Source organism: Micromys minutus (genome assembly GCF_963924665.1).
Source record: "Micromys minutus genome assembly, chromosome: 3".
Lineage (NCBI taxonomy): Eukaryota > Metazoa > Chordata > Mammalia > Rodentia > Muridae > Micromys > Micromys minutus.
This window is the reverse complement of record NC_137972.1, coordinates 82,206,355-82,231,021: the sequence shown is the minus strand read 5'-3', so window position 1 is coordinate 82,231,021 and position 24,667 is coordinate 82,206,355. Positions and strand designations below refer to the sequence as shown.

General features: G+C 45.7%; 1 protein-coding gene across 4 annotated transcripts in view; it reads right to left on the bottom strand.

The window, feature by feature from the left end:
* Window positions 1-510: 510 nt before the first annotated feature.
* Window positions 511-24,667, bottom strand: part of SH3GL3 (SH3 domain containing GRB2 like 3, endophilin A3) — a gene marked incomplete at both ends in the record, with an annotated part of 118,291 nt that continues 94,134 nt past the window's right edge. For 3 of the 4 annotated variants that reach the window (XM_080914315.1, XM_080914316.1, XM_080914317.1), the window contains 3 exons: window positions 511-713; window positions 20,664-20,791; window positions 21,837-21,940. In XM_080914315.1, the coding sequence (XP_080770441.1) occupies window positions 511-713; window positions 20,664-20,791; window positions 21,837-21,940 (435 nt within the window). Of the gene's footprint in view, window positions 714-20,663; window positions 20,792-21,836; window positions 21,941-24,667 lie in introns of those variants that run through there. The other variant, XM_080914318.1, reaches the window with a different exon arrangement.

Here is a 24,667-nt window from a genome sequence, read left to right as displayed (position 1 = left end):
CCAGGAAAGGGGATAACACATTTGAAATGTAAATAAAATATATCCAATAAAATCAGTAAAAAAAAAAAAAAAAGTAAATAACCAGTCTTTTATGAACACAGTGTACCATGTTTATTGGGCTGTTCACAGGTAAAGCTTAAAACAGGAAAAGACCAGACGCCAACAATGATGTCAAGAAACAAAACTGTTAGCTTTCGCAGCTGCAAAGGGCGAGTTCCCACGGCAGCTAGGGTTACCCAGGCTGCTCGAATGGGCGCAATTTATGTTTTTAGCAACAGGAAGCAAATACATGTAACCAATGACTTTTTAGAACAAGAAGAAAACCATTTTTATGAGTTAGGACAAAGAAATCAGTAATACAAATTAAATTGATACAAAATACATTATAAAGAAAACACACATACAAAAGTGATTAAGTGGGCCAGAGAGCAAGGATGTCACAGAACACCACACGGAGAGAACACTGGTGCCAATTCATTTCCATTCTCAAGTTGGGTTCGAAAGACACATTTACCGAGGCAAAGGCACAATGACGTCCACGTAATTAATGGGGAAGAAGCCGGACTCCCCACGGAGCATTCCTTCATACCAGTTTTCATCTATCTGATTGGTTAATGTAATGATGTCCCCTTCTTTAAATCCCAATTCTCCTTCGTTTTCTGGCTCAAAGTCATAGAGGCCACGGCAGCAGGGCTGGTCGGAGGGAGTGTGACCTGTCCATGTGGTAAGAGACAAAAAGAGCAGGTTAACAGAGAGCTCACCCAGAGAAGGAAGCAGTGGAGGAGGAGCCTGTGCTGGCTCCCGCCAGCTGCCTTAGCCAACACCCCCCCCACCCCAGTGCCTGTTTCTTAAGTCCTCTGAGGAGGAAGGCACATGCCCAGCCCACCTCCTGGGAACAGGAGCCCAAGGCAAATCACAAGGCCCCAGGCCTGCCCCCAGAATGCTCAGACTCTTTGTGCTGACTGGATGAAACCTGGGAATACTAAAGGACAAAGTTTAGGTGGCGTGTTACACATGTCAAGGTCTGCTGAGGTGAGAACAAGAGGAGAGAAGCCACAACAGGAGTACAAATGTTCACCGAGCTGATTAATGGGGTCGAGACTAGAGGTCTCACAACTAGTTTCCCCTATAAAGCAAACATGGTCACCGTAAAAGAGCGAATGTGTATGCAGATCTGGGACAGGTCAGCTTTAACTCACTGACTCAGAGATAAGCAGTGTGAATGCCAGGTGTCTATAATTAGCTACCTGTGATTATTTCCCTACATTTGTTTATATGAAATAATAATAATAACCTAACCCCATAGAAACGATTAGCTACTGGCCCGTTGCCACCTCTACCCATTTTCTTTATCAATGCCATCTCTGAGTGCTCCTGAACGTATCAGATCTATGACTGAACATCTGTAACCCGCCCTTCTCCCTCCCTTCCTCCTTTCATTCCTTCCTCCCTCCCTCCTTTCCTTCCTCCCTTCCTTCCTCCCTCCATCCCTCCCTCCTTCCCTACCTCCCTCCCTTCCTCCTTTGCTTCCTTTCTCCTTTACTCCCTCACTCCCTCCTTTCTTCCTCCCTCCCTCCTTTCCTCCTTCCTTCCTCCCTCCCTTTTCTTCTCCCTCCCTTCCTTCCTCCATCCATACCTCCCTCCTCTCCCTCCCTCTCTTCCTCCTTTGCTTCCTTTTTCCTTCACTCCCTCCCTCCCTCCCTTCTTCTCTCCCTCCTTCCCTTCCTTCCTCCTTCGCTGCTTCTCTCCCTTTCTTTTTCCTTCCTCCCCCTCCCTCCCTTCCTCCCTCCCTCCCTTTCTCCATCCCTTCCTCCTCTCCCTTCCTTCCTTCCTCCTTCCCTCCCTTCCTCCCTTCCTCCCTCCTTCTCTCCCTCCATTTCTTCCTTCCTCCCTTTCTCCCTCCCTCTCTTCCTTCTTCCTCCCTCCCTCCTCTCCCTCCCTCCCTTATTTCTTTCTTTCTCCCTCTCTTCCTCTTCCCTCCCTCCTTCTCTCCCTCCTTTCCTTCCTCCCTCCCTTCCTCCTTTGCTTCCTTTCTCCTTCACTCCCTCCCTCCCTTCCTCCCTCCCTCCCTCCCTCCCTTTCTCCTCTCTTTCCTCCCTCCCTCCCTCCCTCCCTTTCTCCTCTCTTTCCTCCCTCTTCTTTCCTCTATCCCTTCACCCTCCTCCTTTCCTTCTTCCTCTTGTCTCTCTTCCCCTTTCCCTCCCCTGCCTTTTCTCATCTCTCCTCTTCCCTGCTCCCTCCCTTGTTTTCTCTCACAGCCTCTTTCCTCTGCCCTTCTCCTTTACACATTTTCTGCTTTCACAGATAAATCTGAAGAAAGTGGTGTGTGCATCGTTTGGCATACATGCACCATACATTTTCCCTCAAAAGTAACGGCCTAGAACAGGATTTGCTGGTCAAGGAGCATGAAATGTGGCAAGATGCTTGTGATCCGTTGTCAATCTAAGACTGCACCTTTGTATCTAAAAGTCAGAAGTCCTCACACTCCAACTCTGAGCCTCCATCTGCCATGTTTGGTACCAACTATTCCCAGTTTGTTTGTAGAGTTTGTTTTATTTTACTCATTTATTTATTTATTTACTGAAATTTGTGCTGGCAAGTGGACACAAATTAGGTTTCCTATTTTGTTTTGAAATTTGTAATTCCAGGACAGTAGAGGAAGGTGAATGAGGCTTTTTCTTCATCCCTCATCCTCCATGGCTATGAATGGTTCCTGTACAGAATTTTATTTCAGAATTCTACATTTTTCATGTTATCACTTTTATCTTTAATTCATTTTAGATTTTGACAAAAATGTATTATGTTTTAATGATGCTGAGGCAGTTTTAAAATGATCTTTTTTCCTCGCTGATTTCAAATATTGCTCTTATAGCTTATTGTTGAGGGCCTCTTCCTATATAGCCCAGGCTGGCCTTGAACTCAAAGAGCTCCTCCTGTTTTTATTTCCTGCGTGTTAGAATTACAGGTGGCTTCACACCTGGCTTTACCACTTAACTACTTTGAGATTTTTCGATTCAGCCCAGTTGGTCCATTTGGTAACAGTATATATCTCTCTATATTACAGCTTTAAAACAAATGTTAACAAATATCTAGTAAGGCAAGTTCCTGGCCACTAGTAGGTTGCAGATTATGACATTCTCATAATCATTCGGATAAGCTTTAGTGCCACTGTATAATTTCAATTTTGACTAGATTATAATTGGTTTTGTTTTCCTCTAAGTGTTAGTAAAATAAATTTTATAAGACTTTTTAAATCAACGGCCATTTGAAAGGGCCACAGTAATTCAAGTACCATGTTTTGACTCTGACTTTGCTACTATTTTAAGGTTTTTATGTCTATAACTTAAAGGTGAAATCACCAAAGTGGGCTTCGGAAAGACAATTAGTTGATTTTATTTTTTGTAGGTAAATCTTTCTTCTTTGTTTTTGAGATATTCTGAAGATTTTCTTCTACAAATTCCCCAACCAGACAGACCACATAAGTTCATGGATATAGGGTACTCTTTGGGCTAGCTTACAATAATGACTTAGCATGCCTGGGGTTAGGCACAGTTTTCTGCTCCAGTTCTCAACAGCCTCTTCAGGACCTCAGAGGTTCCCACCATCCCCTGTGAAAAAGCTGAAGTTGTAATAACAGGCAAGAGCTAAGAGGCCTTGGCCAAGGAGATGATACATTCCTTGGAGGAAGGCTAGGTTCATGGACCACTGGTAAGACCAAGATTGTCTCGAAGGAAGGGATGGAAGGAAGCTAAACCCAACCCAGACTAAGCACACATAGGCAGGCTAATGGCATTAGCTGGCTCCAGAGCCACTGGGGTACCTCTTGAAAAGGAGTGGGGCTCCCAGAGCAAAACCAATTTCCAGTATTCTGACGGAATATCTGCCATGCTTTTCCTGTTGACATTCAATTTTATGGCTTGCATTTTGTTTTCTTTCTTTTTCTTTTTTTCTTTTTATTGCTATTGGGCTGGTGGTGGTTTGAATGAGGCTCACATATTTGAAAGTTTGGTTCCCAGTTGGTGGACTGTTTAGGAAAGATTAGGGTGTATAGCCTTGCTACAGAAAGTGTGTCACTTTGGGTGAACTCTGGGGTTTCAAAGGTGCCCACCAAGCATGGGTCTTCTTTCTGTCATCTGTCTGCAGATCAGGATGTAACCTCTCAGGTACTGCCCCAGCCCCATACCTGCTTGCCTGCCATCCGTGTTCCCTACCACAAGGGTCATGCACTAGCAATCTGAGACTAAGAAGACACTTTCTGTTCCAAGTTGCCTTGGGTCATGGTGTCTCTTCACAGTAAGAGAGCAGTAACTAAGACAAGGCCTCCCTTCCCACCTTTAGACTTCCTGTGAGAGTTGAAGTTCTTTAGGAGATTGCATCCATCCTTCACCAGCTCTTAGGGGCTCACATAAAGTTAACAAGAGAGAAAGATTGAGAATGGATCTGAGTATTTCTGCAGTTGGCCAAGGATGACTGTTAGAGCAGACAGATGCTTCAATAATGTAAGTTATCTTTTTTAAACTTCCAGATCTTTCCAACCTAGGGGAGCGGGGCTGAGAACCCCTGGTGTTACAGCTTTTCTTGCATCCACAGTTAGGTGTACAGAGCTTCAGCCGCTGGGGAAAGAGAAAGCAGATGTAGAAGGCCTCTCTTCTTCTGAGAGGCAGCTCCCTCTCTTCAGGTGACCTGTAGACTGACCAGCCTCTTGAAATCTTGATCTATCTACTCGGTGACATCCAGGACCTCCTAGACGTTTGTGGCATTTGGCTGCTCCTTCTGGGAGAGAATTTACCCCAGCCTGAGTGCAAACACCTTCTGTCATAATGATGGAAGCCAAAGAGACAAATTTAAATATTTGGGCTTAGTTCCACTATTTTAAATTTAGACAGATTTCAAATAATTCCAAAGCACCAGGGAACTGTGTTTCCAACAGATAATTTTTCATTTTTTCCTTTGGTCTAACAGTATTTAATGAAGGTGGGTAGAATTGAATCCTGAAAACTTGGGGCTGTAAGTCAAAAGTCAGTCGAAGTACAACTGTGTTTGGTGTGGCATGTAAAAATCATCAGGTTCTCTCCAAGTGTCTGCCACTAGCAGATTTACCTGAAGAGGAAGCAGGTGGATCAGCCATGGTTAACTCAAAAAGCATGTTGTCTAACGTGCATAGTTTGGGGAGAAGGCAATCTGGGAGTCTTGCATAAACCTTCACCTTTTGAAGAGGTCACAATGGCCTGATATCAAGTTAGAAAGAAACACCAGGATTCCAGACCCCAAACCATGACCTACCTCACTCAAGGTAACCTTCTACACAATCTTAGGTGCTGCTGAGGCACTGTGTGGGCTATCTCACTGACTGTGAGGCTCACTCTATGATGCTGCTGAGGCACTGTGTGGGCTATCTCACTGACTGTGAGGCTCACTCTATGATGCTGCTAAGGCACTCTGTGGGCTATCTCACTGACTGTGAGGCTCACTCTATGATGCTGCTGAGGCACTGTGTGGGCTATCTCACTGACTGTGAGGCTCACTCTATGATGCTGCTGAGGCACTGTGTGGGCTATCTCACTGACTGTGAGCTGAGGCACTGTGTGGGCTATCTCACTGACTGTGAGGCTCACTCTATGATGCTGCTGAGGCACTCTGTGGGCTATCTCACTGACTCTAAGGCTAACTCTATGATGCTGCTGAGGCACTGTGTGGGCTATCTCACTGACTGTGAGCTGAGGCACTGTGTGGGCTATCTCACTGACTGTGAGGCTAACTCTATGATGCTGCTGAGGCACTGTATGGGCTATCTCACTGACTGTGAGGCTCACTCTATGATGCTGCTGAGGCACTGTATGGGCTATCTCCCTGGGAGGCTCGCTATCTAGTTCTCTTCATACTTACTCTATCAGCCACCTTATATGACCAAAACACATTCTATAGGAGACAGTTGTCCAAGCCAACCTGTAAGTACATACTTCCTCACCCCCCACTGAACTAATTACACATGACTCTCTTCTCACTTCATTCATTACAGGCAAGGGTCACTGCAACGTTGCCCACTTTGATACGCCAAGAGAAGCAGTGCACCAGCAGAACAAATTGGACAGGGTGCCTCTCATGAGACCACTAGGAAGAAAGACTCCACGAAGGACTTCCCTGACTCATGGACCTGGGAATCTCCATACCTTTCCTGCACTGCCCCAAAACCAAGTGCAGTCCTCAGGTGTGCCGACATGTGCAATGCACACCCATCAGAACTTGGGCTAGCTGGCCTGAACCACACCTGTGGCACTACAACATTTTGAAATACCTCCTGATGCATTTTTCATTCTGGGTCGTTTTTGTTAACCAGGGCCCTCAACCAAGTGTAAGCCTCCCTTCAACTAAGGAAGCACAGAGCCTGGACATGAACCACAAGACCCATGAATAGCTTGCAAGGTCTAAAACACTGCTGTTTCAGTAGTGACATGCTATGATAGTTGAGTCTTTCAGGGTTTCATGCTGAAACAGGCAGGGCATGTTTTGTAAGATCTAAGAAAGAGGTGGACCCCGGATCCAAAGAACCAGAGCTTGAAGGCCTCAGATTCTGGAGATTTTAGTTCAATCCCTGGAGATGGAAAGGCTGTTTCTTGCTACTTAGAAAAGAGGTAGAAGTTCTTCCTAGACAGGCAGGGACCTGGAGAGAGAAGACAGTGGCTGCAGCATGGAAAGGTTCCTCGATTACACCCAGAGGATGACGTCTGCCCCACTTCCCACTGGAACTCTGGGTCAAGGCGGCTCCCAAAGTGCTCTGAGCCAGGGAAAATGTGGTGTAATGAAGCCAAAGAGGGGCTTGAGTAACCGCCACTTACTCCCCAGGAGTGAGGCAGGACTGAGAGTCCACAGGCCACCAGCAGAACACCACAGATGCTCAACATACGCAGACACAGCCTCTCAGAGGTGGGACTGGGGCAAGAGACATCAACTCGGGCTCTGTGACTAGTGACCCTGCAGTGGACTTGAGTTTCCACCCATGTAGCCCCCAATCTCCAGTTTCTCCCCCGTGCATTTACACAATATCTCGGGGTGACTGAGGGAGGAAAATTAAGGCAAACCACCAGCTCCAAGAAGGTTCATCTCTGAATCACGACAGTGATTTCCTGAATCCAGTGAGTAATGCATAGGCAATCTATGCTTTTCATTGGAAGAGACAGTTACCTTGAAATGGCAAGATTACATTTGTTCCATTAAAAGAAATGGAAAAAAGATTAATTTTTTTCTCATTCCATTTTTGGCAAACAGTGGAAATGGAAAAAAGATCAAGCTGTTTCCGCTGCTGGTCTAAATGGAGACTCATAGCAAGCCCAACTAGAGAAATAACATTTCTGCCCACCTAAGAGACGGGCTAGCCCTTCCAGGTCACAAAATTCATGCCCCGAAAGATGAAACTTGCAGTGAGTCAAGACAACCTCTGCTTCCTCAGTGTTTGAGGTATCCATTTATAAGATACCTAGATGCTTGGTTTCCAACTGCCAGACAAAGCACCTCCCCGCAAAGCTCCTGGTCAGAAAGCACAGCTCCCAGCCAGCATCCATCCCTTTACCCTGAGCACCTCTCCATTCCTGTTTATTTGCCTGTAGTTGTTGGTCCCCAGACGTGTGGAGAAAGCATGCACATGAGTTTGTCTTTGGAACACAGGTCTGTGTGCTCTACAAAACAGGAAGCGGTCACCCAAGACCCCATGGAGTCCTCTGGGGAAGGCCACAGACCCTCCCACCCTCAAGAGACCCTGTTCTTCCTCTGACTCCTGAGAGGAGGCCTTCATGTAGCATGAGAGGAGAGGTAGAAAATCTGTCTTTGTAAAAGTCCTAAAATGATTCTTTTAATGGAGAAATAAGAGCATCCCTCTCCCTCTTAAATTTTCTTGTTCGGCTCCACACCATTAGGGGCAAGAGGTGGGGTGGGTATTTTCTCTCAGCCACACATAATAGAGATGGAACACATATTTTTCCTATAACAAACTTCACTTTCCTCTTGGCAGTGATGTGGTCCACTTTCTAACAATGGAGGGTCCCATCTTAGCCTCAGGAAAAGTCTTCCCACTGCTCTTCCCTCCCCCTCGTCCTTGCCTGCCAAGTTCCTGCTCAAAATGTCACTGGCAGACACAAACTCTGACCACAAATTTTTCTGTGTAGTAGCCATCCCATAATATCTCCTCTTACCCAGCTTCAACCCTCTCAGGTGTTAGTAAGACAATGGTCACACCTCAGCCTCAGAGACAATGGATTCAATTTAATGACTAGTTACTACCCTGGTCTGGGTGCAGAGTGTGCTGTGTGGACCACTTTAATTTGAGTAACCATGGGAAGGTTTACCCCTCCATACCTCAACCACCCTCAAACCCTCTCTGCCCTTCAGCTGAGTTCCCAGACTCCTGTACCTGGAGCCTGCAGTTTAAAACAGCATCCTCTCTCTAGACACCAGCATGGAGACTGTGCTAGAGTGGAGTGCTCTGACCTGTTCTCCTTTCCCACCTCCCTCTTCTCATCCTCCTCCCTCAGGCTGGCAGCTGTTCTCAGATGCTGTTTCCATGTTTGACTATGATGTAAAAGGGGTGGTGATTAGGAAAGGGGTGAGCTCTTTTCTCAGGTGTGAAACGTTGAAGATCTTCCAACACACTGGATCTTGAGCTACCTTCCTGGAGTTTCCTCCTCTCCTCCTCTGGCCTTGACCCTAGAGATTGCAAGACTCAAAAAACAGTCTGAGCACTACCAATGGAAGGCACTCGTGAACCCCATCGCACACCCTGCTTTCTGGAAGTCAGTGGGATGGAGAGAGAACTCACACCACCTACTGTCAGTCCTATGGAAGGACGAGGGGTGGGGTCTCCAGGAAGCCACTGACCTGCAGAGAGCACATTGTCGTTTAGTAAATGCCCCCAAATGCTGTGTCTTTAAAAAAAAAAAAAAGTTTGTTTTTAAAGAAACATATATACATATATAGCTTTGTTCTTGCCTCCCTTGTAGCCAGGTTGCGACCCGTCCCTTTTCCTGCTGCCAGTGGACCTTCCCGGAGCAGTCCCTCGGGCCCTTCTAATCTGCTGCTCTCAGTCTGCGGTAGGCTGGGAAATCAGATAACCATTATGTAGTATCAACAGTGGCTGCATTGCGGGCTCTTACATAGTAGCAAGTACTGTGCCCAGCACCTCTACTTCACAGGCTTTAACTTTATCCTTAAATAATTCTACCCAGGGGGAAGTTATGATCCCTGCTCTTCAGGACCCGTAAGTACCCAGTGACAGAGATGGGATTTAGTGCCCTCTGACCCCCCAAACTCCCTTTATCCTTCTTTGGCTGAGCCAGGGGGTTGGGGGAAGATGACTTGTTTCCCTCTCTCTTCCTTGTCTCAAGTCCAAATGCTCAGTAGCGTTTCCTTACTGCTTAAGCTACATCCAGGGCCGCTAAATCTTGGAGAAGAAGGTGCCTGCAGGTAGGGAGGGTCAGCACTCCAATCGGGAATGAATCCCAGGTGTCTTTCTGGAAGTTCGACTTTCACAAGACAGTCACCCTAGGATTTGACTACACTGAAGAATTTGACTCAATAATCTGTCTCCTAAATGTTGGGGCAAACACATCATTCAGCCTTTTCTTCCTCTCCCCTTTTCTCTTCACCCACTCTCACTGTCTCCCCTCAGTCTTCTTCCTTCCCCCTTTCCCCATCTTGAACTCTGAATCTTCTGGACTCTACCTCACACGTGTTGGGATTATAGCGAAGGTCACTAGACCAGCCTATGCGGTGCTGGGCCTCTGGCCCAGGGCTTCATACTCAGTTTGCCAGTTTTCTTGCACATCCAGCCCGAGAAGCTCACTTCTAACTCAGGCTCATGCACAACCTTCAGGCGTCCACTGTAGGCCAGGTGCCAGGCTCAACCCAGACCAAACTATCTCTTTTGAGTTGGAAGGTGCATATTTTGTTCAGGCTCCCTCTCCAAAATTTATAATCCCAAGGTTTAGTTCTAAATTCTTTTGAAACTAATACCTTCCCATTGCATACTAAGATACACAGTTGTATAATCGTAATACACACAAATTTTTGTTTCACCACATCTAAATTACTCCCATTAGACTAGACAGAAACTAGCAGACCTTAGGTCCCAGCTGTGGATTAGATGACCAGAGTCTCAATTTCTTTGATCTTCCACCCCTAGTTCCGGCTTTTCTCAACTCCAGCTAGCCTCCTATTCTGAGCCTCAGGACTGAGCTTCTCAAGTACTGGGATCATGTAACATACATTTTACATCTTACTATGGTGGGTACATTGTAAATCACCAAGGTCTATAACTTGTCTTTTTAGAAATAACAGCCCACCATTTGTGTACAAGGGTGATTTATTGAAATGACTTATCAGGGGGCCCAGCTCACTCATTATCCTCATCTACAGAAAGAAGCCCTGTGATTTGTTTTAACCGTATACCAACCTGCACCATCTGCACAGGTGCGTCACTTGGGTTTAATAAATAAAGCTTGGGCCCTATCCTGACAAAGGTCAGCACTGTCTCTCAAGATAACTAATGCAGACACTGCAGAAGCTGAGGCCCATTTATTTACTCGGTTTCCCTGACTGGTGATGTGGTCCCCTGTTTATGAGTTGATTTCGCTAAGACACAGGGAATGGGAAAGATGCCGCTGCCGTCAAAGGCGGCCTTCCAGCCACTGGCCTAGGGATCATCTGCCAGAGGACCCTGCAAAGAGCCAGCCCTTGCTTTGTACAGCATGGGTTAGTCACTAATAGCAGGAAGTCAAAAGAGTCTGCATAAATACAGGGCTTCAAGTGTTCCTCTAAGAATCATTATTAGCCATCCTGCCCTCATTCTCTACCAAAGGAAAGTGCCATAGACCAACGCTTCAGAGGAGTGTGTGTGTGTGTGTGTGTGTGTGTGTGTGTGTGTGTGTATTCATATACCATGATACACAGCTGCCCCTGTTCATTATCCCCAGAGACAACGGACTTATACACTGTTTTTAAAATTAGCATCTATATTAATATTTGGATAGCATTGTTTGAAATATTATCTTATAGCTTAGCCATGTTGTTATAAAATATATATACAACTCTAAGATATTCTGCATTTGAGATAATCTTATCCATCCCACAGCCATTTCCACCATGTTCCATTGTGATTCCCAAAGCTAGGTCTTAGCTCTCAGAAACCCACCCCCATGGCAAATCCTACAGACAAATCCCAGAAAATTATCTCTACAGTGAAAAAAATCCTCCTTCCGCTTGGAAAAAAGCAAAGGGTCTCAGATATTTCTTATGCAAGGGGCAAACATAATAATTTACTATTTATTTCTAATAATGACCGTTCAATGGAGGAAATACTAAATGTTCAACCTGTCCACAATTGGGATGTTAAGAATGTCATGCACTCAAAGAGACAAACATGAGAAACAGCATCCGAAGGTCAGAGCACCCGAGAGCAGGGAGCCTAGTGCCTTCGTTTGGCTCTGGGAGAGCTTAAGAAATCTATTCAAAGTTGGTCCTAATTTCTTGGATCTGAACTACAATGTTGAACTCCTATCAATGATTCAAGTCAGAGCCACTACTGAGCGTTACAGAAGTGGCTGTAGAAGAAGGGGTTGGGAGAGGGGACAAACCTGCTGACTGAATGAAATCCATCCCCAGGACTCTGTGAAATTTTAATTTCCTCTTCGGAAACCTAGGTCAATAAATAAATGTGTATGCTCCTATTGCAAAGTCTGTGTCCTTTTAAAAAACTTGTAAGCCCTGCCTTCCCCTTTTGAATACATGTTTATTTTCCAATGTGATCCCTGGAGATTGACACGCATAAGAGGAATGACTTGGACTATTTCTGAGCAGCCTTCAAAGTGTCAAGAAGTTTATAAAAGTCTCTTTTATACCTCACGAAAGGTAGAATGTCTTAACAGAAGTCAGTGGAGAGATTTACTTTCCTGCTCTGACAGACCCACTACACCCTTCTGTTAACAGCCCTCACCCTTCTCTATGCACGTGAAGCAGATCTCAGCCTGGGGCCTTTTAACCCTTAGCTGTCACAATATTAATTAGGACCTTCAGAAATCTCCACAGAGAAATAAAAAAGAAAGCTTCATAAATAGATGCCACCAAATAATAGGTATCTGAGGCTGTGGCAGAGAAGCCCGAGTCTGTGTCTGGGCTGTGCACTTTTCCAGAATGCCTGTGTGGCCTTGACTCTGTATTAAAACCTTCCCATAATAACTTCTGCACTGCTAATGTATGTGGCCAGTGAGAAGGTAAAGTACAGCCTGCTTTCTATTTTAATGTAGAGTAAGTGACAACTTGGAGCCCCATATAAGATCCTAGGGGTGAGGAAGGTTCTGGGACACAAGTCTCAAGTGCCACACAGTTTTCTGATTCTGAGAACTGCCTCTGCAGAGTTTGGCTCAAGGACTTTCCTTGGCTTTTTCCTTTAGGGACAAAGGGGCAGCATGAGGTGATGAAGCCTCATGACCCTGTGCATGGAGGATTCTTCTAGCCAGGGTCTGAAGGTGGCCTCTGTCTGCACTCCCTCCTACGGCAGTCTGTCCCCTCCTCTGGGCTCCCTGCTCTCCCTTCCTTAACTACCGCATCAGCAGCCCCACTGCAACCCCACGGCAGCCCCACGGCAGCCCCACTGCAGCCTGCCTAACTGACCTACGTCCTCTCAGCGCACTCTGCTCTTTCTCCTTCTCTGGAAAGAAGAAATGATGAAGAAAATGTTCTTGGAATCTGTTTCTGGCAAAGTCTTCAGAGCTTTGCTTAAAATTGTTAGTGAAATGCTTGACATTTTTCCTTTCCTTTATAAACATTATAGGCAAACCATTCAGAATCCTAATGGAAAGTAATTTCCCATTAATGCAGGCTGTAAAATGCAATTCTCCTTTGAAACGGTGCCTGGGAAACAAATAGTGCAGGGTCCTTTTACACTCGAAAATTCCACCTACAAATCAGCAAAGTTCGATGATGGATGTGTGACGAAGGGACCCCAAGGCTACCTCAGGAAGCCTTTAAGGAAGTGGCTGGCACAGGCACATGGCCACAGTGTCACTAGGGAGACCCCACCACCTGGGAGAATTGTGTTTCTGGGTTCAGCCTTCCTATAAAAACCAGCAGGGTATTACTTTTCTTACAATTAATCTGCCTATGGCCAAGTAGAAGGGACAGAAGCTCAGACATGTACACCCTATGTGAGGAAGCCAAGAGCTCCCTTGTCCTGTTCTAGTTCCCTCCCACCAAGACAGATGCACGCAGCAGATGTCCTTGGCCACCACACACCGACCACACACACCCATGATCATGAATCCTTGAGAGAAACATTCCCAATGCTCTTAAACATTGTTACATTTGCCAGGATCCCCCCCTCCGTGTGTGTGTGTGTGTGTGTGTGTGTGTGTGTGTGTGTGTGTGTGTGTGTGTGAGAGAGAGAGAGAGAGAGAGAGAGAGAGAGAGAAAGAGTGGGACAGAAATCTGTGTGTATATGTGTGTGTGTGTGCATGTGAGCATGCTTGCTCGTGGTCAGAGATCAATGTCAGGTGTCTTCCTTTTATCATTCTCCACCTTAATTCTGGAGCAGGGCTCTTCCTGAACCAGGAGTTCATTGATTTTGCACAAGTAGCTGGCCATTCCTCCTGTTGCTGCCTTCCTAACCCTGAGCGTGCGGGTGCACACTGCTGCACCTCGCTGGGAATCCAATTTCTCGTTTGCACAAGGGTGGTACTGCAGCATCAGAGCTGCATGTACCTGGTAGACTGTCCAACCTGACGCCATCCTGTGGTGTAGCTGCCAGCATCCTAACATCGCACTGTGGTTCTAGTCCCTCTCTCTGCACCACTGGCATGAGGAAGGATGGAGGTCCATGCCCAAAGCCACAGGTCACAACGCTGTGCACACACACTCCAGATGCGATGGGCCCTAGACCTTTCTCTGACATTTAATCCAAACACTTTATTTCTCACAGAACTCAATACTCTCCAAATTTTCAGATGAGAGACTGAAACAAAGGAAAGCTGGGTCTGGTCTGGCAGCCGGTAAGAGATGGTGTTTTTGGTGAGCATTATCTAAGGTCCTGGAATCCTGTCTTTAAGAACCACTGCTTTGCTTGGGTGCTGGCAGGGAGGAAGGTAAGTAGAGGCCTGGGTCTACATTATGCAAAGATAAGACACCAGGGACAAAGGCTGGGATTGTACTCATTTTCAATGTTTTCAGTTCATTTATTTATATCTACTATTTTTCTAAACAGAAAACTTAAAAGAACTTCCACAAAAATCTGTATCGAAACTAAAGATTCATGTCAGGCCAGAAATAGGCAAATCATAAAATGTACAAAAACTGTACATTTTATCCAAACAACCAAAGTTTGGAGAAAGGAAGGCAGGCACTGCTAAACCACGACCTAGGGACAGACTCACTGGGAACAGCCCCGCAGAGCAGGGTGTGGGTTATCCCCGCAGTCTGTTCATGGGCCAGTGAGCTCCCTGGCAGCCAGAGAAAGTGGCAACGTTTAACAGGGTATATGCTCCCCAAAGTGACCGGGCGGATTCTTCAAAGCCACTGACTTTCTTGCATTTATTCAAATATGTGTTACTGAAATACAAATTTCAAGATTGTCTTCAAACCAGATAAATGTTGCCTGTAACCACTTGGTTTAGCCTGTGTGCAGGTATGTTTACAGCCGGGCAGTCATAGGATCTACTTAATGTTGTCCTTTTCTACTTAATTTCACACCTGCTCATGTTTCTGTTTAATCCGTACATCATGACAATTCAACAGATGAATAGTCTCTCTCTTAGTCTATCATTATCTGACTATGGACAAGGTGCTTACAGGTAAACGACAAGCCATCAGGATGCTCCCCACACAGCCCAGTAAAGATTATTTAACAGGGATGCAAGAATATCCTGTGCTTAAATACGTCTTTGGGATGTGACCAGACACTTGGCAGGCAGAGCTACACCGACTTCCCAGTGAGGAGGGTCGGGGGCTGGCAAACTGTGGGCTGTAAGCCAAAGAAACAATGGAACCCAGTTGAGCTCATTCCCTCCTCTATAGACATGTTCGGACGATGTAACAATAAAGTTCGGTAGTTGTTACCGAGACCACATGGCCCTACAGACACCCTAAGTCTTGCATATTTACTGTCTGGCCCCTACCAAAATGTCTGCCTATGCCTACGTGATTCTAATGCATAATCCCTCAATACTTGTGAGCTGTGCTCAAGGACTGCATCTGAACAGAAACGGAGCCTGCAGCCCCCAACAGAAGGCAGTGAGTAGCAACAGAACAGACATGTTCTTCCAGTAACTTTCTAGAACAATCATGTGGGATCTGCACACTCTCCACCCAACCCATCTCCTCCTCATCAATAGTGATAAATCTGGATGACCAGTTCAGCCTCTTCCTACCTTTGTAGCAGGCTGGGTCATGTGACTAAGCCCCAGCCAGTGGGATGGGAGAGGTAAGTTGAGTCACTTATGCTCAATTACTTAAGAGGGAAACTATTTCTAGACTCCTATATTTTGCCTCTCGAGTGTCTTGGGAACAGTGCCTACTATTACTCCAGTGTAGAAACGGTTGCCAGAAGCTGGGCATTGCCACAGTAAAACCTGCAACCAGAGACAATGACTCAGGAGGCAGCGACGGAGAGAGTGTATGTTACAGCCTGTGAGGTCACAGCATTACGGTCCAAGTTTTATATGTGACAACCTTAAAAACAGGCCACACACCAAGAACCTTAAAACAAAAGGGGATAAAACTAAGATGCAAGGGTGTATCCGTTATAGCCAGGGGAGGCTGGCAAGTTAGTATAAAAGGCAGATCACTGAGCCTGTGAGTAAAAACATCGAGGGAGAGCAGAGGTTGAGAGTTGGATGCTAGTGAAGCTAAGTCACTTCAGGAGCCCCAAGAAACAGAAGGTAAAGCAAAGCTGCTGTTTCATATCCTTCTCAGAGACCTCACTAAACCAAAGGGACCCAGTCCATGACTTATGATTTGTCCTTCACCTGGATCTGTTGCTTCAAGTGTCAAGACAACCTCTAAAAGCTGAAAGAGGGAAGGATGGGTCTGACAGGAAGGAAAGACATCAAGTCGTCTGAAGTGTCTAAGAGCGGACCATGGCTCTGGGCATTCCTAACTGCTGAGAGCACACAGGGCAAATATTCACCATTGTTTTGATAGTCCTAAGAAAGATACACAAGCCTCACCTGAAACATTTGAGCTTAGTAAAGCATGTGAAGCCATACGGCACAAGTCTAATATGACAACTTGCAAAGGTCAGCTTCAGATATGACATTTCTGAGGGAATACTCCTGGAAGTCAACAGGATGAAGGACAGGAGAGGAATCTAGCATACATACACATACACACACACAAATACACACATATACACACATATATTCACATAAATACACTCACATACTATCACACACACACACACACACACACACACATACCCACCCTGGAGCACTGAACCAGGGTTAAACCAAGGCAAGTCCTTCAGTGCCAGGTGAGGGCCCCTGCAATATCTGTTAAGCAAGATTCCATCAGTATTAGAAAGGCACACATGCTGTGTGTTTCTATTTGTTGTGGTTTGAATCTTGCTATTAATATTAATATTTGCCTGTACGTGTGCCAAAATTCATGCACTGCAACTTAGTTCCTGGGAGTCTAGTGGCCTTCCCTGCATGACGAGTTCATAAAGGTGGCCTCACTCATGAGGTTAGTGTCCTTATAAATATAAAAGGCACAACAGAGCTCATTTGTCACTTCCTCCATACAAGAAATATCTACAAGGTACAATCTATGAGGCAAGTCTCATATCAGCCACCAAATCAGGTGATGACATGAAGAGTCAAGTCTATCTGTGAAGCCAAACAATGCATAACCAGTGTGGCTGTGAAGGACTTGGGGACACACTATTTGGGGATCTGGGTTTGACATTTTCATAGTGGATGTGTTTCATTTCAGCCACTATAAAACAGGACCGAGAGGCAGAGACAGGTATTTCTCCTAGCACACTCCCCACACAGATACACACCCACACTATATACACAATCTTTAAAAATATAGTTAAAAACCCAGTAGCAGAGCTCAGCTAGTGCTTGCCTAACATGCAGAAAGCCGTGGGTTCATTTCGTAGGACCACATAAACCTGAGACAGTGGCACATGAACCTGGCATGGTAGCACAGGTCTATATTCCTGGCCAGAATCAAAGGGCAATCTCAAGTCCTCTGCCACTAGCTTTGACAGTGAAGCAACGAGCCACAAGCCAAGGAATGCATGTGGCCTCCAGAGAGTGAAAAAGACAAGACATGGGTCCTCTCCTAGAGCTTCCAGAAAAAAAACAAAACCTAAATGAAGGGGTTTAGAAAGAAGCTCGCCAAAGAGACATCATCAAAGAGCAGCTTTGGAAAGTAAGACACAGAAAAAGAGCCCAAGCCACAGAGAGCATCATAGGCCTTTTGTCCCGTTCTTGGGAGGCAGGAAAATCAGGAAAATCCTCAGTTGCAGAATAATTCTGCAGTCAATCTGGTATAAGGGAGATGCTGTCTCAAAACACCAGTAAAAATAATCTCGAGACTAACAGTCTTAATTATTAAAAGGGGAAATCCTGGGGAAGATAAAGAAGGTGTTTCAGGTAATAAAGACACCCACATTTATCAATGATGTGAGTAACTAGGTTTAAATGTAAAGGCTCAGTGAGAACAAAGGAAGGAGGAAGGAATGGGTCCCACTTTCCCAGCATTCTGACACTCCGTTCTCAACTTCCTGTTCACCACTTAACAGGGAAGACAGGAGCCAGCCAGGAAACAGAGGCAGACAACATGGTCCAGCCTGGCCTGCCACTCAGAACAAGCAGCAAGAGTGAAACACATTGTTTCCTGGCACACAGAACATTTACCAAGATGGGTCATGCTCTGGGCTACAAGAAGTTTCTAAAAAATGCTACAGGGTTAAATCCATGCAACAGCGACTCTTTGAACAAAATAGAGTGACGGGCAGAAGAAGAAATGTGTTAGAGGGAATGAAGTTATTTCTTGTGCAAAGGAGGGTCATGTTCATGAAGGTGTGTGCATCATGTGTGCAGGAGTGTGTGCACCTATGTGGACTGGCTTGTTAGTGACAAAGGCCAGGTTCAGGTACCATTCCTCTGGAGCCATGCACCTTTTTTTTTTTTTTTTTTTTTTTTTTTTTGGTTCAAGGTCTCTTACTGGCCAGGAGCTCAGGGATCTGCCTGTCTCTGTCACAACAGTAATGGGACTGGAAACCCCCTTAAAACATTCGCCATAATAAGCCCGTCTTCTCTTAAGGTGTGTCTGCCCAGTACTTTAGTAATTGCTGGAGAACACTGCTGAGAACAAAGAAAGATGTCAGGAAATGAAAACTAGACATGTTGTGGTGCAGACCAGAGCATTCTCTAGGATTGGGCCATCAGCTCCACCACAGTGATGTGTAGAGTCTACCCAAACAAAATTAAAACCAAAATGTGTTCCTTTTGTTTAGGTAAGAAGGCTAATGCTAAAATTCACCTGGAAATGCAAACAAACAAGCAAACCTAGAAAGTCAACAGCAAACTATAAGAAACAAAACCCAAAGAGATAAACAACATGGCCCGGTTCCAAGACAGAAAACTGCAGAACTGAGCACAAGAAGCTATGAGAATTCAGAGATGTGGCCTTGGTGTGTGTGTGTGTGTGCGTGTGTGTGTGTGTGTGTGTGTGTGTGTGTGTGTGTGTGTGTCTGTGTGTGTGTGTCTGTGTGAGTGTGTGTGTGTCTGTGTGTCTGTGTGTGTGAGTGTGTGTCTGTGTGTGTGTCTGTGTGAGTGTGTGTGTGTCTGTGTATGAGTGTGTGAGTATGTGTGTGTGTCTGTGTGTATGTGTGTGTCTGTATATATGTTGTGTGTGAGCATGTACCTGTTTGTGTACCTGTGTGTGTTTTCATGTGTGCTGTGTATAATGTAAATGCATGTTCTCATGGGTGTGAGTACAACTGAGGAGTGCATGTGCACACCCGTATGTATGCCAGTAGAAACCACACTGTTGTCATGTGTCCCCCCCCACTCTCTACCTTGTATATGGAGGCAGAGTCTCTCGTGTGAGCCCAGATCTCACTGAATCAATCCAGCTCTGAAGAAGTCTCTGTCTCCCAGGGCCTTGGACTATAGGTGACCCCACCGTGTCCTCCTCGTACTTGCATGAATGACATGGATTCTGGAGACCCGATGTTAGTCTTCATGCCTACCCAACAAGTGAGCCAGCTCCCCAGCTCTGGATCATTGTATTTCTACTCATAACACCACAGATCATTGTTATACATTATAAAGTAGATGTCTGTACCGAGACTGAAAACTTTTATTTCCTTTTGTTTCTAATGACATGGAGGAGCTAAGGAGATGGTTCAGTGGTTAAGAGCAGTAGGTACTCTTACAGAAGACCCAGGTTCAGTTCCCAGCACCTACATAACAGTACACAACTGTTAACTTCAGTCTCGGGGTCTGGTGCCCTCTTGTGGGCCTTGCGAGCACTGCATGCACATGGTATGCATGCATACATGCAGGCAAAACACTCATGCATAAAATAAAAACTAATGGGCTGGAGAGATGGCTCAGTCGTTAAGAGCACTGACTAAAGCATACAAAACAAACAAAACGCTTCCCAGAGTTTGAGAGTAAGTGGCAGACTGGGGTCAGAAAGCTGTTAATAACCCATATGCGATGGTTTCCCACAGACCACAAAGGCAAGGTAAATTTTCTACAAGAAAACAAATGATGCAACTTAAATACTGACCAATTAAAGCATAGAATATCTGACCCAGTGATTTCCCAAAGGTCAAAATGGAGACGAAACACCATTTTTTTTATGTACCAATGCTTTTCGAAAATTAAGGTCTGGCACACGCCAACATAGTGTAGCCATTTTGGCATGTCACTGGGCAATATCTACCATTATTTAAATCCAGCAGCATAGCCTCAGCCCCACCCCCACCACTTGCTTGGACGCAGACTCAGAAACTGCATATAGAGGTAAGGACAGACACTGCTGCAGTTAACAGGAGTGAAGTAAAACCATGAAGTTGCTAAACACAGTGGGAGAGGCCTGTAAGAAAGAGCAAAGCATTTTGGGAAGAAAACTGCACAACAATAACTGGCTTTTGTTAAATATTGTGTTAAATGTGAGATACATGTGCCGACCACAGACAGGACACAGTCATTAGGGGAGGCTATGCCTAGGGAGGGGACCAGACACAGCTGAAAATCATATGGGAAAATATAGACCATCTGAATCTGTTCTAGACTGTATTTAAAATCTAACAGCACAGTGTTGGAGATGGTGTCACACACGCACGTCTCAGGGGCTCAGCGAGCGCTAACTAAAACTGCCGACCAACTGGGAAGATTTTTACAGGGTATTAAACTTATAAATACAAAGGATAACATGGCACCTATGGTTCTCTAGCCAAGGGACAGTCCAGCAGCTATATTAGATGGCATTCGTACACAAAGGACTTCTTCCCCAAACTGATTTTCAAATTTTGAACATATGACTACCACAACTGGGAAAGGAGGGAACTCATCAATCAACCAAGGAAAAGTCCTTTCTTTTCCTGTGGCATTCCCACAGTAGTGTCAGCAACATGCAAGAACTGGAGACCCTGAGTGGCCCACCCCAGAGAGCTAGCTTACCTGTTATCTTTGATGAAGAGCTGGATCCAACCCCGTTCGTATCAGTGGAACCCAAGCTCACAGCCTTTGGCATGTAGTCTCGCTTAGGAACTTTGGATGCAAGAGCTATTCTGTAACACAAATGGGAGGCCAAGTCAGACCTCTGTCCCAAACAGCAGAGCCTCCACAGGACTTTGCTTTTCTTGAGGACTGAACCCAGTAGGGATGTGAGAGTGAGGATTGTGCACACTGACTTCAGAGAGCCCAAAGTGTCAGGAATATAACCAGCATAAAACGATTCCAGTATATATTTGGGTTTCTAGTTGAAAACCATCTGAGAGAGATATCTTCATTATGTCCTTGAGGCTTAGCAAGTGGGTACTCCCCTGGGCAGGCCGCCTTCCTTCCTCTCTGCTGGAGAGGGAACCATCCAAATTTGCTCACATGATACCTAGATGGCCACCTGCCTACAGAAACGGATGCTTCAGGGACGGCCTTCCCTCTATAACTACAGCACTACTTGAAGCAAAAATCCCCCAGAATGTATTCATCACCATAAACCTACGTAAAACAATTTTCTGTTAGTAAGCCTAGCAAAACATAGGATAGGTTTAGCCCAATAATTTGATCAAGAGGGTTGCTACGTGCACTATAATTGATATTACCAGTTTTCAGAAAGTAGGAACTGCACTGACCATGAAAGCTCCAAGACAAAGAGTATTTCTTTACTATTCAAAGGATAATGTTGACTGTCATGTGAACACAGCCTGGTAATATTTTTCACGGCTTTTACAAAGTTCTGAGCATTGCTTGGCTTTCTCTCCAACCCTAGATGCTCTACCCTTCAACAGGTAAATGGGGAGCTAATCCAAGCCAGCAAGGAAGCCACAGGAGCAGACTTCTCAGACATATAAGCCCAGTGCTTGTGTGCTCTGCACGTGGGTCACAAAAGGGGGGTACCAATAAAAAGAAAGAGGAAGAAGAGCCATCCCAGTCCTTTACCCAGTTCTGCCCTGTTGCTCTATATACACATGTATAAACTTGGCCTTATCTCATAGCCAGCCTGAAAGCAGATTAGAGAAAATGTCAAACAGAATGGGAAGGAGGGGGCTGGGAGACTGAGACCAACAGTAGCTCCTTCGTGATGCACCTGTCTAAGCAAGCCAAGGCGCTTACCGTAGCTCCAGCTTGTTCTGCAGCTCCTGGAGGATCTCTGTGGACTGCCTGTGATAGTCTAATGCCGCCTCCACAAACACAGCCAGCTGGCTGACCTGCTCTACCTGTGGGAGAAGTGCAAAGTTACCCCATGCCGGCCAGAGCCCGTGGGACATCCAGAGCAAACAGGAAGCCAGTGACAGCCGCCCAGCCCTGGCCTGTTTCATCTCATCCCATCTTGGAGCTCTACAATCATGAGGGTCACACCAGAGCTGCAGAGGCTGAAAAAACACTGTCAAACTGATTTGTTATTCTGAATCTGCTGTAACTCCACCAAATACCCTCTTTTACAGTTTTCAGATCATATCCTTAGATTTTTTTTTTTTTTAATGCTCTAAAAGTTATTCCGGATCTGAAGATGGCAGGAAAGAACTTTCCCAACTATAAATGAAACCGATGCTAGGCATGTGAGCTTGCTTAGGGAAATGTCACTGTGAGCACTTTCGATTTAAGCCAGACCAAAAAACAAAGTCAACTAATCCATGTCCAGAGAAAGTGGGGACATAGGGCAAGTCACACCTGCTCAAAGGCAAATAAATGACTCCTTCGTTTCTGTTGCCACCCAACAAAGCCTTCTCCCAGAAACTTACAGCAGATAGGGATGAGCCAGGGAAACTCTCTATGCCTGTGTAAGCAGTAGTGGCTGATCATAGTGGCACTTGGGGGAGAAGGCTAGGGAGATGATTATGACAGGGTCCCATGTGGCCCACACTCACCTCATACTCATTACATGGCCAAGGCTGGCCTTGAACTGCCTCCTCTTCCACCCAAGTGCTGTGAGGTTGTTTTTAAGCAGTTTGTAAGAACGGCCCAGAAGGGCTGCAAACTTGAAGAAGCAACCTTCTTCAGTGGGGTTGAAGAACCACTATAGAAAGTCAGGATTAAGTTTATTTCTAGAACCCTCTGTAGCAAGTCCTAAAAGATTGAGGTGATTCCCCCCAACCACCCATTCCCAGCTCAAACCTCAGAGAATCCAGATCTCGACAGAGAAACAAATCAAAACCACCCGTCCCAGGCTTCGCTCAAATCGCCTTTTCTTACATAGCATTCTAACCATTTGAGGCAAGATCTGGTTGTTGCTCATTCAGCCATCTGTCTCTCCCTGCGGAGCCAACTGGGGAGCTGCCAGCTTCCACACATCCATTTGCTTTCGAGTATTGTTGAGAACTCTTTAAGTTGTCTGTTCTTTACTTTTCCTGCCCACCTTTTAAAACACAGCTTCAATGAGTGTTTACAATACACACAGAGGCCACTTATGCCAGGAATGCAGTGGGCACCCAGGACTAAGGAAGCCCTGGCATTGTACTCACTTTGCATGCTCTGTGGCTAGAGAAACAGCCCTGGCCTTCCATTTCCAAAAACCCAATAAACAAAACAAGGACAGCCTGGCCCCTGCAAAATCCCAAGGATTTCTTACATTTCACCTCTCTGGCTCTTACTAACACTTTTGAACAAGTCCAGCACCACAAGCCTGACATGGTCACGGCAGAATCTGCTAAGAACAGTGCTGCATGCTCCATGAAAATCGCCATGACCTCTCTGTCTTTAGGAATATTAAGGTGTCTGTTTTGAACCTCATTTTAACTAAGCCTGCCATTTGCAAAATTCAAAGGATGGCTAAAGACATCCGGGCGAGTGACCCAATCACGTACATGTGTGGTTCACACTTACCATTCATGTGGACATGGGAGTCACACCAACTATTCTCTCTAACAGCTAAAAACATAAACCTAGAACTGCATCTACAGCCCTTCCCTTGACAGCTGACTTTGAGAAGACAACAGATCCCAGAACCCCTAAAAGCTTGGGAGACAGCAACAGCACTCCACATGGTGCTGAACATACGGGGTGCCCAGGGAAAGCCCTAAGCAAAGTTACTAGACTCAGCTCCTCCTACTGAGCATAAAAGCAAGTCAGATCCAAACTGGATTATCTCTGTCACTGGCGGGAGCCAGAAGCCTCTCTCCACCTCCTAGGATGTGAGCTGTGTGCTGGGAACCAGCAGGGATGGCTTCTGCTTCTAAGAGTACAACATGAACTAAGTACCTAGAAAGACAGAGCCAAGCTGAAACCACAAACCCAGGCCCTGCAAAAGCCAAAGGCTGTCCAGGCAAAATACACTCTCCATCGGCCACACTACGAAGATTGAAAACCTGCCTGTTGGTTTTATTTGAGGGTAAAATCTATGAATATGCTGGTTGTACAGCAAGGGATACTGTGCAGATAGGTTACATTAGGAATCTTAAAACAGGGTGGTTTCTAAGGTTTCCAAAGTAGCCCAAAATTACTATACACTGCCTTTGGGCTGATGATGCAGCCTAACTGGTAGAATACTGACCCTGAATACACCAAGCTCTGGGTTCAAATCCCAGTGTCATCTAAACTAGAGGTAAAGACAGGAGTACCAGTGCTTACAAGGTGAACACAGGACAGAGAGTTTAGGTCACAATTCGAGGACGCCAAGCTAGGAGCCACAAAGCTAAGGAATTCTCGAGCTCTCCAGAGGCTGGGAAGAATGACAAAGTAGGCCCTGTCCTTCCAGTCTCCAGTCCTACCATCTCCCCCGTGGTCTCATTTCCAACCTCCAGAGCAAAAGACAATCAATTTGTACTCTTTAAGCCACAGTGCTACTGGGGGACACTTGTTACAGAAGCCATAGGAGATGAACAACATTGTTTTCTTCTCTTCTCAAACCAAGAGAAACCTAAGGGTGGGTAGCCCTGCTCAGGGTCTCCATCTCCTGGGGACAGAAGTTGCCTTGAGACCCAGGGCTTGGCTCTATGCTACGGTTC